This window comes from Haplochromis burtoni, unplaced genomic scaffold (genome assembly GCF_018398535.1).
Source record: "Haplochromis burtoni strain Fernald_Lab_line unplaced genomic scaffold, NCSU_Asbu1 Contig_562, whole genome shotgun sequence".
Classification (NCBI taxonomy): Eukaryota; Metazoa; Chordata; class Actinopteri; order Cichliformes; family Cichlidae; genus Haplochromis; species Haplochromis burtoni.
In genome coordinates, this window is record NW_024582923.1 from 21,140 (window position 1) to 32,713 (window position 11,574).

Here is an 11,574-nt window from a genome sequence, read left to right on the forward strand (position 1 = left end):
TTTTCCTGTTTTTTTTCTTTATGATGGTTAATGATTTTTTTTTGTTTCTAGAAGTAAAGATCATTTGTTTGAATAAAGTTAGACAAGTCTTTATAAATCTGTCATATCTGGGGGTTATTAAACTGCCATGTGTATGATTTAAAATGGGTTCTGTATATGGAAACAATGAGAATATTTTCTGTAAGTTTCTTTTTTTTTTCAACAATAGAATTGCTTGTAGGAAAACAAATGATTGATGTATGGCAGAGAAAAAAAATACAACCATGTGTTTAACATTTTTGAGTCCCCGTCGCCAAGACCAAAATCCTTCATATTTTCTTTTCCTTTCTTTTGACGTATTCTACATGCCTTAGAGTTGCTGATCTACTTGAGTGATTTACTAAATGTTTAATACAAGTTGTTAAAATCTCCAAAAATGATTTTTGAGTTTGCAATAAAATCAGATATTTCAGAGAAAACTGTAAGAACAAATTAAGATTAATTGAATATATATAATATATATATATATATATATATATATATATATATATATATATATATTAATATTAATATATATATATATAATTTCTAAACATCTAGTTTTCTTTAGAAAGCATGACATATTTCTACTTGCGCACAATAACAGAATAATTTCAGGACAAAAAAAATGATCAGACTCAGTATTATTATAGCACAAACCACTGCAGTGCAATGACCAGCTTTAACATTGTTATGGTCAAAGCCTGAAAATCAAGTTGAAACTGAGGGTTATCTTCCAATTTACACACAGCATAAAAACTTCAGCACAGCTTTGAGCCGTCACGGAGAAAGTGTCATGCCCAAAACCAAAAAACAAAAAATCAGTTTAGACTCAGAAAAAAATTTGATGCTCACAGAAGCAGGAATGGATATGCAAAGTTATCACAAGCATTTCCAAGTGTCAAGAACTGGAAAGGCAGGTATCATCAAGAAATTCAAAGAGAGCACACACAGAACACACCTGGCAGAGGTAGGAAGTGAAAAATGATTTTTCAGAGATGAGTTCATGTCTGTTGTTCTCAAAACTGGATGTTTGAAGCTTACCAATGTACACTTGTAAGAAGCGAGCCCATGCTCAACCCCAAAGTTACCTGGATAAGATAAAATCCCGCTTTGTATGACAGGGCTCTGCCCACTGATACCTAACCAATCTAACCAAAGGCAGAAGACTTTTTCCAGTTCAGGGTATTTTCAGTATAAAAATGATAATAGAACCAAAACACGGTAAAGAATAATAATTCAAAATTCTTTAATAGTTGCGGTGTGGACTGTAAGGTACCTGTTACAGGGTACTGTATCATTATCTATATCAGACCTTCCCAAAGTGTGGGGCCCGCCCCCTAGGGGGGGCGCAGAGCCATTGCAGGGGGGGGGGTATGAAAAGGAAAAAACAAAAAAAAAACGCTTGGACACTGCTAGCACGGGGCGCCCACAGAAACGCAAGAGATGAAGCATCGCTGAATATGTTTCCAAACCAACTTCATTTTAAGCCAAAGACTAGAAAATATGGTGAAGCAACTTCCCTTTGGCTTCACCTGCACAGAGTGCCGAGGTAGGTCTCCCTGCAGGATTGGTTTCCCTGCGTCGGGAGCAGCGCTGGGCTGTTAAATCACGGACAAACAGGATCCCACATTCTTGATCTTTAGTTCACAAACACTTGTTGTAATGACTAACTGCTCCTGACATGTTGGAGATGTTTGCTCTTTATACAGTAAAGTTACAGCAGGATACAAATAACATCAGGCTGATCCTGCCACAGTTTGTTCCCCGGTTCAAAAACAGGATCCCACAGCTGTTTATGTTTTTGAACCCATTTTGCACAGAGAGGCATTTTTTTAAAAATGTATTGATATCAATGTTGAATATTATTACACAGGAAAAATAACATCACCGTGACGCCTCTGCCTTTGTAAATAGAGGACAGTAACTGCGTATTTATATGTAAGCGTGTAAAACCTGAAGATAGAGACAAAATACTGTTAATCTGCCATTCTGCAATTCCTCTCATGTAAAGCAATAACGTGGCGCACAGCTGACGTGAAAAAAGGCACATACCTTTAACGTTGCGTGACGAACTCTGTATTCCTCGTCCACACGTAAACGCAAAAAATGAGTTTTAAAAAATCTCAGTTTTCGGTGATTCAAAACGCCGTTTACGTGTGGACGAAACAGCTGCGTTTTCAAAAATACCCGTGTAGGTGCGGACGTAGCGTAAAAGAGTTAGTAGTTTATTTTCTTACTACCTGCAGATTACTTGTATTTGCTTAATTGTTTACTAAATGTTTGAGGTGTGAAATAAACCGCAATGGAGCAAAATATGGGCGTGCGTGTGCGCGCGCGGTTTGGAAACCACTGATATCATCACTATCGAGGATGATTTAAATAAATGTTTAAATGAAACGCGTAGATAATGAATATAAATAAACCAACGGAAATTGAGAAATCAATCAGTCAGCACAGATATTCGAACATAACGCTTAGTGTTGCTATTCTGGAGTAGAAAGAAAATTAGAGCAACAATGCAAGCGGGGAAAGGGGCAGCTGTTCTAGAGCTTTTTGTCAGCAATATTTCAGTTTTGCTCAAAGATTTGTATAGCTTTATGAAATGGACTATAACGAAATAAACTTTTTATATTAGGTAACAAAATAAAACAAAACAAATAAAAACGGGCGGGGGCGGGTAGGTGGACAGAATCGGGCGGAGGAAGGTCTGAAGACGGAGGCGGAGTTTTGAGGTTCTTTGGGTTTTTGTTTTTTTTGACGCCGAGTAACTTTCTCTGAGAGGAGCGTTGAAAGTGCCAAAGGAGAAGGTGGAAGGTAAAGGTAAGCTGCTGTCACCGTTTATTCGTGTAAACCAAACAACAGCTTCCGCTGTGCAGAGTCCGGCCAGCGCTGTTCTCAGTAGTAAAATGCTTACTTGGCAAAAGTAAAAGGGATGGACGTGCCTATCACGAGTTTCAGCCTCCTGCCAACGTCTGAGACGCATAAACAGAAAAATCTAGCAGACCTAAAGCGACAAAGCTGCGCTCAGTGCTGCAGAATCTCTTAGTCGGAAATTTTACTTTCTGACTTCTTGTACTTTTAAGTGCTACGCCAGTATAGTTAAAACGCCTGTAAAATGACCATTTGCGTTGGAGTAAGGCTAGAAAATTCCGTGTTCTGCTGCGCATCTTCCATCACATCACAGATTAACGCATATGAAAAATGAAGTGTGTTAGTAGTAGTGAAATTAAAATTAACTTTGCGGAACTGTTTGTAGTACATTTAAGATGTACTATTATTAGCTCTGCAGTTAATGAAGAATGTCTGGGGTTTGGTGCTTCTGGCACTTGATTATCGTTGAAGAACAGAGCACCCATAGCTGGTTCATAATTAGCCTGTAGAGCTCTGGGCTCAACACCCCTTCTGTCTTGATATCATGACATTTTGATAGGATGGATTTTCATGATAACCAAACCAGTCTTATGACTTTTCCTTCCAGATCTATTGAGTGGGGTGTGGGGATAGATAAGCAGGCTCCTCAGCTTCCTTTGTATGCTATACCAAAAAGTTGGTTTGTCAGTAGCGTGTTGCAAATATTAAAAAAGGAGAAGTAAACTGGGATTGACTAACATGGAGAAATCTGTAGAGAAGGTATACAGCATTTTGAACATATGCCATTTTTGGTCATAAGTGGAACCTGCAACATTGCTCAACTTTATGAACTACAGCTTGCAAAATGTCGGTTTATGGCTCCACACTTCATGGCTTTAAAGTGAAATGCACACTTGTGTTCTTCTCTCCAAGGTGCGCTGAAGTGGGACGTGGTCCTCTCTCTTCATCCCTCAACCTGCCATCATGTCTCGGTACCTGAAGCATTTCACTGCTGTGGGGGACCAGCATGTGGTCCATAGCGACGAGGAAGAACTGCATGTTTCCAGTGAGGAGTTGAGTCCGGCTACGGCACAGCTTCCAGTTACGTTAACATTTAGGGATTCATTCAAGAGGCTCTACAGCTCAGAACGTTTCCAGGTATGTCGCTGAAGTCTTTTCAGAAAATGTACCAAAGAAACTGTTGTCTGAGCCTTCCAGTCTGCCAAAGCTACTAAGCTATTACAATGACAGAGAAATATGAGGGTGGGCAAACGATTCCAGGAAAAGTCCATAAAAATAAAAAAATGTAAATTTGGTTGAGCTTCTGTTCGAGATCATCATCTCAGTCATGTCTGGACAGCTTTTAAAGCGGCTGCTGTTGTTTTGGAGATTTAGAGTAACAGAAGTCAGGCGTCTGACCACGCCTCCATACACGCTCCTTATGGTTCTCATCTATATAGGTTCCCCCAGTCTACAAACTACTCATTCTCGTTTACGTGCCTTTATCGAAGTTTTGTTCTGACCAGTGGGGTGGCTTTAGCTCAGGAGGTAGAGCAGGTCATCTTCTAATCAGAAGCTTGGTGGTTTGATCCCACAGTTACGGGTAACAAGTGTTTCAGAGGATTCCTCATCATTTTTTGAATATTGACTGGATTATGCCATAGAACAGTGAAACACAGGTATTCAATGGGCTATGCAGAATTAGCGTCCTTTTAACTGTAGCAGTTTATAACTCAGCTATTGTTCCATATTTATCCTCAAAGTGCAGCAAAAGACAAGAAAGTTTAAAGCAAGAGGACCTTATTTTCTGCACAATGTCAGATATTAGATTTAGTTCAACTACAACTGGTTTTGAGCTCAAGTACCTTCCACCACAGTTTTTTTCTTTTACTTTGAAAACTAATAGAAGCTGACATCGTAACTGTCTCTGCTTGCAGGTGTTGGTTGTGTGTCTGGTAATCCTGGATGCCATCTTTGTCTTGGCTGAGTTGCTTATAGATCTGGCTGTCATCAAGCTCGAGCATGGCCACATTGCTCCAGAGGCAAGCAACTTTTCTTCACAGTCTAAGAAACATCCCATGGGTATTACTGAGATTTTACTACACCGTTATGTGTTTTTCAGGTTTTTCACTACCTGAGCTTGGCTGTTCTCACCTTCTTCATGTTGGAGCTGGCTGGGAAGATGTTTGCATACCGCTTGGAATTCTTCCTGCACAAATTCGAGGTGTTTGATGGTTTTGTGGTGATAGTGTCTTTCATCTTGGACATTGTCTTCATCTTCCATGAGGACGCCTTTGATGGGATAGGTCTTCTGATCCTGCTCCGACTCTGGAGGGTAGCCAGGATTATCAACGGTCAGTGCCACTCTGCAGTGTTCACAGGAAATGGATGAAATGATAAATTAACGGTCATGGCTCTGATTATTTAATCAGCTCATCAATGATGCAACGACGTCACATGTCTCTGAGTTCCTCTTGCCTCCTCTCTTTTATGATCGTCTTCATTTACATTCACATTTTGATTGTCTGCTATGTACATTCATGTTCAAATTGCTAACAGAATACATTTTTATCTTGCTGCAAAGCAGACTGGGAATGTAAAATACATTAGACGTCACTATTCAGAAAGCACAATGGTGGCCCACTAAAATATTTTTTTCACATTGTTGTATTTGCAGGTTTTGTTTTTATATGAGATCAAAATGACTGATGTTAAGTTCCAGATGTCATGATTAGCAGGGCAAAGTTTAAAATGCTGACCATTTTTTATTTTGTTGTAGGAATCCTAGTGTCAGTGAAGAACCGTGCAGACCAGAAGGTTCACAAGCTGAAGGAAAGCTATGACCACCTGGTTCAAAGAGTCACTGAGCTACAGGAGCGCAGTGATAAACTGGTGATGTCAAATATTCATGAAGATTATTGCTGCTAATGGCAGGCTTGGACTACTTATGTCTTGTGAGATGCTTAGTGTGTCAGGAATCTTTCACCCCTGCACAGAGATTACAGATTACTGCCTGGTTACCGAAAAGTCAGTTTCTTTTCTTATCTTGTTTTGTGTGACGTTATCTAGAGAATGACATCCCGGTGACACACTTCCTGTCCATAAAAATACTGGTGTCATTCCTCAGCCTCCTAGTAGATGCACCTATGGTATAAATTCAAAAATCCTCAGATTTTCAGAAAAACTGACCTCTGACCTTGATTGGTTAATGTCGCTGGGCTACAAGCTTGTCTGAGAGTTTTAGTAGATGCCCTCGTGCTACTTAGCCTCGTTCTTGTGTTCATAAAAATCTGACCTTGACCTTGAGGACGAGGTCCCTCAGGTTCTTAGTAGAGATGTCACCTCATTCACTGCTTCAGGATTCAACTTCGAGAGTTTTCCAGAAGTGTGGCAAAGTCAGAAAAGCTTCATACTTTAGATTCACTCCTTCTGGTGTGAGGACAGAGAGGTGACTCTTTTAGTAACATTATTAGGGAGCTAAAGTGAACCGATATGAGCCAAACTCATGACGAAAGCAAACGTTGACCTTTTCTTTTTTTAAAGCTTTGTTTAGTTCTAGTCACTCTTTCATTCTGTTTTTTAATGTTAACGAGCTCACAGTTACAGTAGGATAACATTATCCTTAGTTAGCTTGCCGCTTAAAACAAATGAAAACACCAAGTTCCCAAATGGACAGTCCCAGTGGGGGAACTCTTTGAGCCTGGAATTCCACAAAAACTGCAGTAATGATGGCAGATCGTTCACAACACACTCAGTCCTGCTTTGGATTTCAGGCAGTAGAAGGCAGAACTGTAATGCTGCTGACTGAGTGATGAATACAGTTACTGATAAGATCTCCATGCACATTTAGGTCAGTATCAGAATCCTCATTGGCATTGTAGCAGTAAAACAGCTAAGACGATACAGACACTCAATAAAATTAAAATTAGTAAAAAACATAAATTATATACACAGTATATATTCAAATGCATCTATAAACTAAACCAGTACTGTTGTCTGGTATTTCCTTTCTTGTTGAGGAAGTGGTGACTGTTATTCTGTGCACGGGGAATATCAGATATATTTATTATAACTTATTTTACTTTTTGTCTGTTTTGCAAATTTCACAGCAGTAATACAGAAAGGTGTCTGTTATTTAGCAATTTAGGCTTCACTCCTTCATATTGTCACATAAGTATGTGGCACGAAGGCCTACAGTGAGTAACAAGGTGATTCTTGTCTGTGTTTTCAGGCACAAGAGAACGACAACCTGAAAGCCCTCCTCAAGAAGCACGGCATAGACGTCTAGCTCAACAAGCTCACTGCTGCAGAGCTACTTGTACCCACATGCTGCAGAACATTTAATGGTTTAGTACTAACTGCACTGAGATTTAATGTCATCATTCCTGTCCTTGTGGTGATGGAGACAAATTAAGGGACTGCACTTGCATCATGAATTTCCAGTATATACATGTTAGTGATTTTCATGCCATAAAGCCTAAAGCACCTGTAAATAAGTGAAAGGCAGAACGATAACTTGTACATAAAACTACATCTTAATGTGATTTTGGAGTTCTGTATGACCTGTTAGAACAATTTTAAACCATTGATTTCAAGAACTGAGAAACGAATGTGAAACCATGTATTAAATTTTATTATAAAAAAGGGAAAACTCAGATGTACATTATTCACACAATACACAGTTGCAGACTGATGGTCCAATAACAGTACTAGTGATGACCACACACTGTACCAGTGTTTATGGGGAAGCTTAAATAAGTGAAAGCTGCAGTTGGATCAAACAAAAGGGAAGAAGAAGTCAAAGGGCAGTTTGGCATTGATGGTAGGTGTGGCCCTGTAACCAGGAAGAGCAGCAGCAGATACTGGGATGAAGGCCACTGAGCTTCTGATTGGAAGGACACTGCTGCCTCTGGACAACAGGGTCTGTGTGAGAATACACACAGTACAAATGATTCTCTCTGCTTGCAGTTTTTTTCTGCTATAAATGCTCCGACAGAAATGATGTCTTACCAAACTGCTGGTGTTGCTCTGAATTACTTCTTTGATGCTCACAATCTGTGCTTGAGGATTCACGAAGGATCCGTAATTGGTCCATTTATTTCTAAGTGAGTACAATGGGTGTGAACTTGGAGCTCTACAATCAAAATCAAATCACTTTTATTGTCACATCACATGTGCAGGTACATTGGTACAGCACATGTGAGTGAAATTCTTGTGTGCGAGCTTCACAAGCAACAGAGTTGTGCAAAATACAAGAATGTAAACAAGCAAAATACAAGAATGGCTACATCTGAAACTAATAAATATATGTACAATATATAATAGTATATGCATTTCTGGATGTGTATACTAAATATTTTACTGTGAATTCACTTCTGTTTAAGACCTCAGACCTCAATTTAGAGCATCTGACTCATCACTCAGTGCAATGACAGTGATCATCGTAAGATACTGTGCCCCTTGTTTGACCTCACTCACTGTGGGATTGAAGTTGGTCTTGATCTGCACCCAGTCCAGGAGATTGTCCAGGCGGGAGTTTCCAAAGGAAGCCACATAATAAGGATAGTTAAATCCTCTCAAAATTCCTAGAAGCTCTTGCGAGACAATAGTGCAATTTACACCATCTTCCAACCTGCAGGATCGAAAAACGTTGCCATCAGAAATTTTAAAGAAAAAACAGCGTTTGTTACATTAAGTGTGATGAATAAAATGTGAGGATGATGTGCCTTAACAGGCAGCCAGACACAGAGTCGTGACCAAAGAGGACAGGTGAGCGCTGATGTGGACCCTGCAGACAGTCCTGGTCCTCAGTGCTGAGGAGCAGAGACAGAGCGTCTCTGAGGTCAATGCTTCTGACAATCCCAGTGGAGAGGAATGTTATGGACAAATCCTGGTTCTTAGAGAACATCAAAACATTACACGTCTTTCATCAACCACTGAAATTCAGTTTAATTTATAGAGCTTCAGTTTACAACAACAATTGTCTCTGTGTTTCACACGGCTAAGGAGCCAGCAACAGTACACGATCAGATGATGCCCTACGGGCAGCCTCGGCGATAGCGGGAAGGAAGAACCCTCTTTTAACAGAAAGTTCCAACAAAATCATACTCTGCCACGGCTAGTTAGGGGTTGATAGTAAAGAGCATGGAGAGACCATGGACGCTGAACAAATTTTTAAAAAGAAAGACACAGGAGAGAGAAAACAAAAGTTATGACATGCAGTAGTGGCACATAAACGCCTGGGAAATGAAAAAGGATAATGGAGAAGTGTCCTGGGAAAGTTTTCAACTAGCACGTGCCTATATTTTGTATCACTCTTTATCTTAAAAGTAGAGAAAGTGTCTGTCTCCTGAACCTAAACGGAGCTAAAAGCTCTTCCTCCCTTTTCATTTTTAGAAACTCTGAACCACAAGCCAGTCTGAAATCTGAAATCTTTCAACTTAAAAAAATAATTTTGTCTTTATTTATTTTATTTTTGTACTTCTTATATTTATATCTATTCGTTGAGGTCTGTTTCCAACCTTTTTAAACTACTTTGATCTCTAGTTTTCACTTAATAAGACACAAGCGGCAGGCCGACCACATAACCTGGATTTCCGCTGTAGTGGACATTCACGTCCCCCCCATCTGCCTGTTTAGGAGACACAAAACACAGAGCGTTACTCAGATTTAGTGAATGGTCAAGGAGTAACATGTTTTCCTAAATTACTAAACACTTCTTGCAGTCTTTCTCAGAAGGAAGAAATGTAGAGCGATTAAAATGAACAAATCTGTGAAACCAACAAATCCCCTCATTCTAACAGCACCTGATTTGATCTCTACCAGTGAATTGCTGTGGAAGTACACAACACAGAGACAGAAGACAAGCTGGCAATCATAGTTTTGAAGTCAAAGTAATACAACTACAAGCTGTGTTGAACCTGTTCTGCTTCCCTTATTTACTGTCACGTACAGTGGTGAATGTTCACATTAAAATGCTCAAAGTTTCAGATAATTAGGATATGTACAGGTAAACTCAAACATCCCACTTTCATCCTTAACATCATCACCTCATGTCCACAAGTCTGGCAAAGCAGCCTCACCCACACGCTACTTAAATAAGGATATTTTAGCCAGCTTTTGTGAGGGGCTAAAACATTTGTGACTGATTGTTCCAAAAAAATAAACCATTACACATAGATAGGTTTGTTTGAATATACTACCTGGATGTACGTGACCTGAAACTCCTGTTCCAAATGCAGCACAGCTTCAGTTACAAATCCAAGCACCACAGACACCGTTGCATTTTCTATCTTACCCTGTGGGTTGTACTTTATCACATAGAGAACCTGAGGAGACATAATTTTCTAATTACACACTTTCAATTAACTTATTTTTGCATATAACTTTTAAATAGGAAGTGTTGGGGTGGTTAACAAATAAAGACTTAGTATTGCTTAGATTGCTTCATTTAGATGTAAGGGAATGGCACCAGACATGGAAATACAATTAGGTGCACGCGTCACTGGAAAAGCATAAGATGTTTCCCTTTTGGAAAGTTGATTGTGTTTGAATTGCCTCAATGTACTTTCACGTCCCACCTCCAAAGATAACTGACAACACAGGCATGTCTGGGTGTGCGTGCCTATGTCCAGACTTTTGCATCTCTCTGAAATGACTGCGTGCCTGTGTGTTTGTGTGGAGTAAATGGCCTGTATTTACTAGTCCCTCAGGACCCCAAAGCGCTTTACACAACCAGTCATCCACCCATTCACACACACATTCACACACTGGTGATGGCAGCTACGTTGTAGCCACAGCCGCCCTGGGGCGCACTGACAGAGGCGAGGCTACACGGACTCGTCATCATCATCATCCAGAAAAGAGAAAACAGGAAGAGGATATTTCTGACTATTGCACACAATTTTAAACCAGAGTGTAATGTGGTCACATCTGTAGACTTTACTTTTCAGAAAAAAAATCTCCTGTGTTTGTGGAGAGCACAGCAAAGACGTCAACACAGATAGGTGTGATATTTTCCACAGGTGGATGACTCAGTGGAACTACAGGTCTAATTAAAAAAACTAACTAAATGTCACAAATTAACAACATTACAGGATGTTTCACTGTATAATATATTTATGCTATATTTATTATACTATGTTATGTAAGTCAGTCAACATTGTATGCTAATGGCTGTCAAATATGTGTGTCAACCGTTTCTTCATGCTGGAAGTGAGAAATAAACTCCAGTGTGTGTGACCCACCTTCAGCACCACATTACCACAGAGGGTGGGGTTGATGAGAACAGGACTGATGTTTCCTCCACCTGTGACCTTCAGCTCAGTCTGAGTGCGATCTGCAGACTGTAGGATGACTGAAGACACCACCACAGGAACAACCTCCAGCAACAGCAGGGACTCATATCAGTCTTCATTTAACTGTGTTTCTGAACTTCTGACACATTAAAACTACTGCACTACAATACACAATGCGCCAGCGGCTGTCTAACATGATGACAGTTTTAAACAGCACAGCATGCTGCAAATACTACTCAGTAAATAGTCATCTAAAACACAACTGTGTTCTGAATGTTAATGTGAAAATAAGTGATTGCTAGTTGCTCTTTAGGAACTGAGCAGAAAGTTGTGCCACTGTTCCTGTTACTGCATTGCAGCACTTAACCTCAAGTTTGTTTGTGCGTGTTGTGCAACTTACAACATG

At 39.8% G+C, this 11,574-nt stretch overlaps 2 protein-coding genes across 2 annotated transcripts; one reads left to right on the forward strand and one right to left on the reverse strand.

Moving 5' to 3' along the window:
* The first annotated feature begins 2,726 nt into the window (after positions 1–2,726).
* Positions 2,727–7,489, forward strand: LOC102307103 (hydrogen voltage-gated channel 1). Its single transcript, XM_005948268.3, has 6 exons — positions 2,727–2,841; positions 3,805–4,029; positions 4,809–4,913; positions 4,994–5,225; positions 5,651–5,763; positions 7,103–7,489. Exons 2-6 carry the CDS (start codon positions 3,856–3,858, stop codon positions 7,157–7,159), a joined length of 681 nt encoding a protein of 226 aa, XP_005948330.1. The 5' UTR covers positions 2,727–2,841; positions 3,805–3,855; the 3' UTR covers positions 7,160–7,489.
* On the reverse strand, positions 7,484–11,276 carry LOC121812387 (tectonic-1-like; the record flags this gene model as incomplete). Its single annotated transcript, XM_042214440.1, has 7 exons — positions 7,484–7,794; positions 7,882–7,972; positions 8,273–8,503; positions 8,598–8,794; positions 9,437–9,502; positions 10,074–10,199; positions 11,118–11,276. Coding segments are annotated over 7 exons (1,017 nt in total), but the record flags the coding sequence as incomplete, so codon positions are not given.
* Positions 11,277–11,574: the final 298 nt, after the last annotated feature.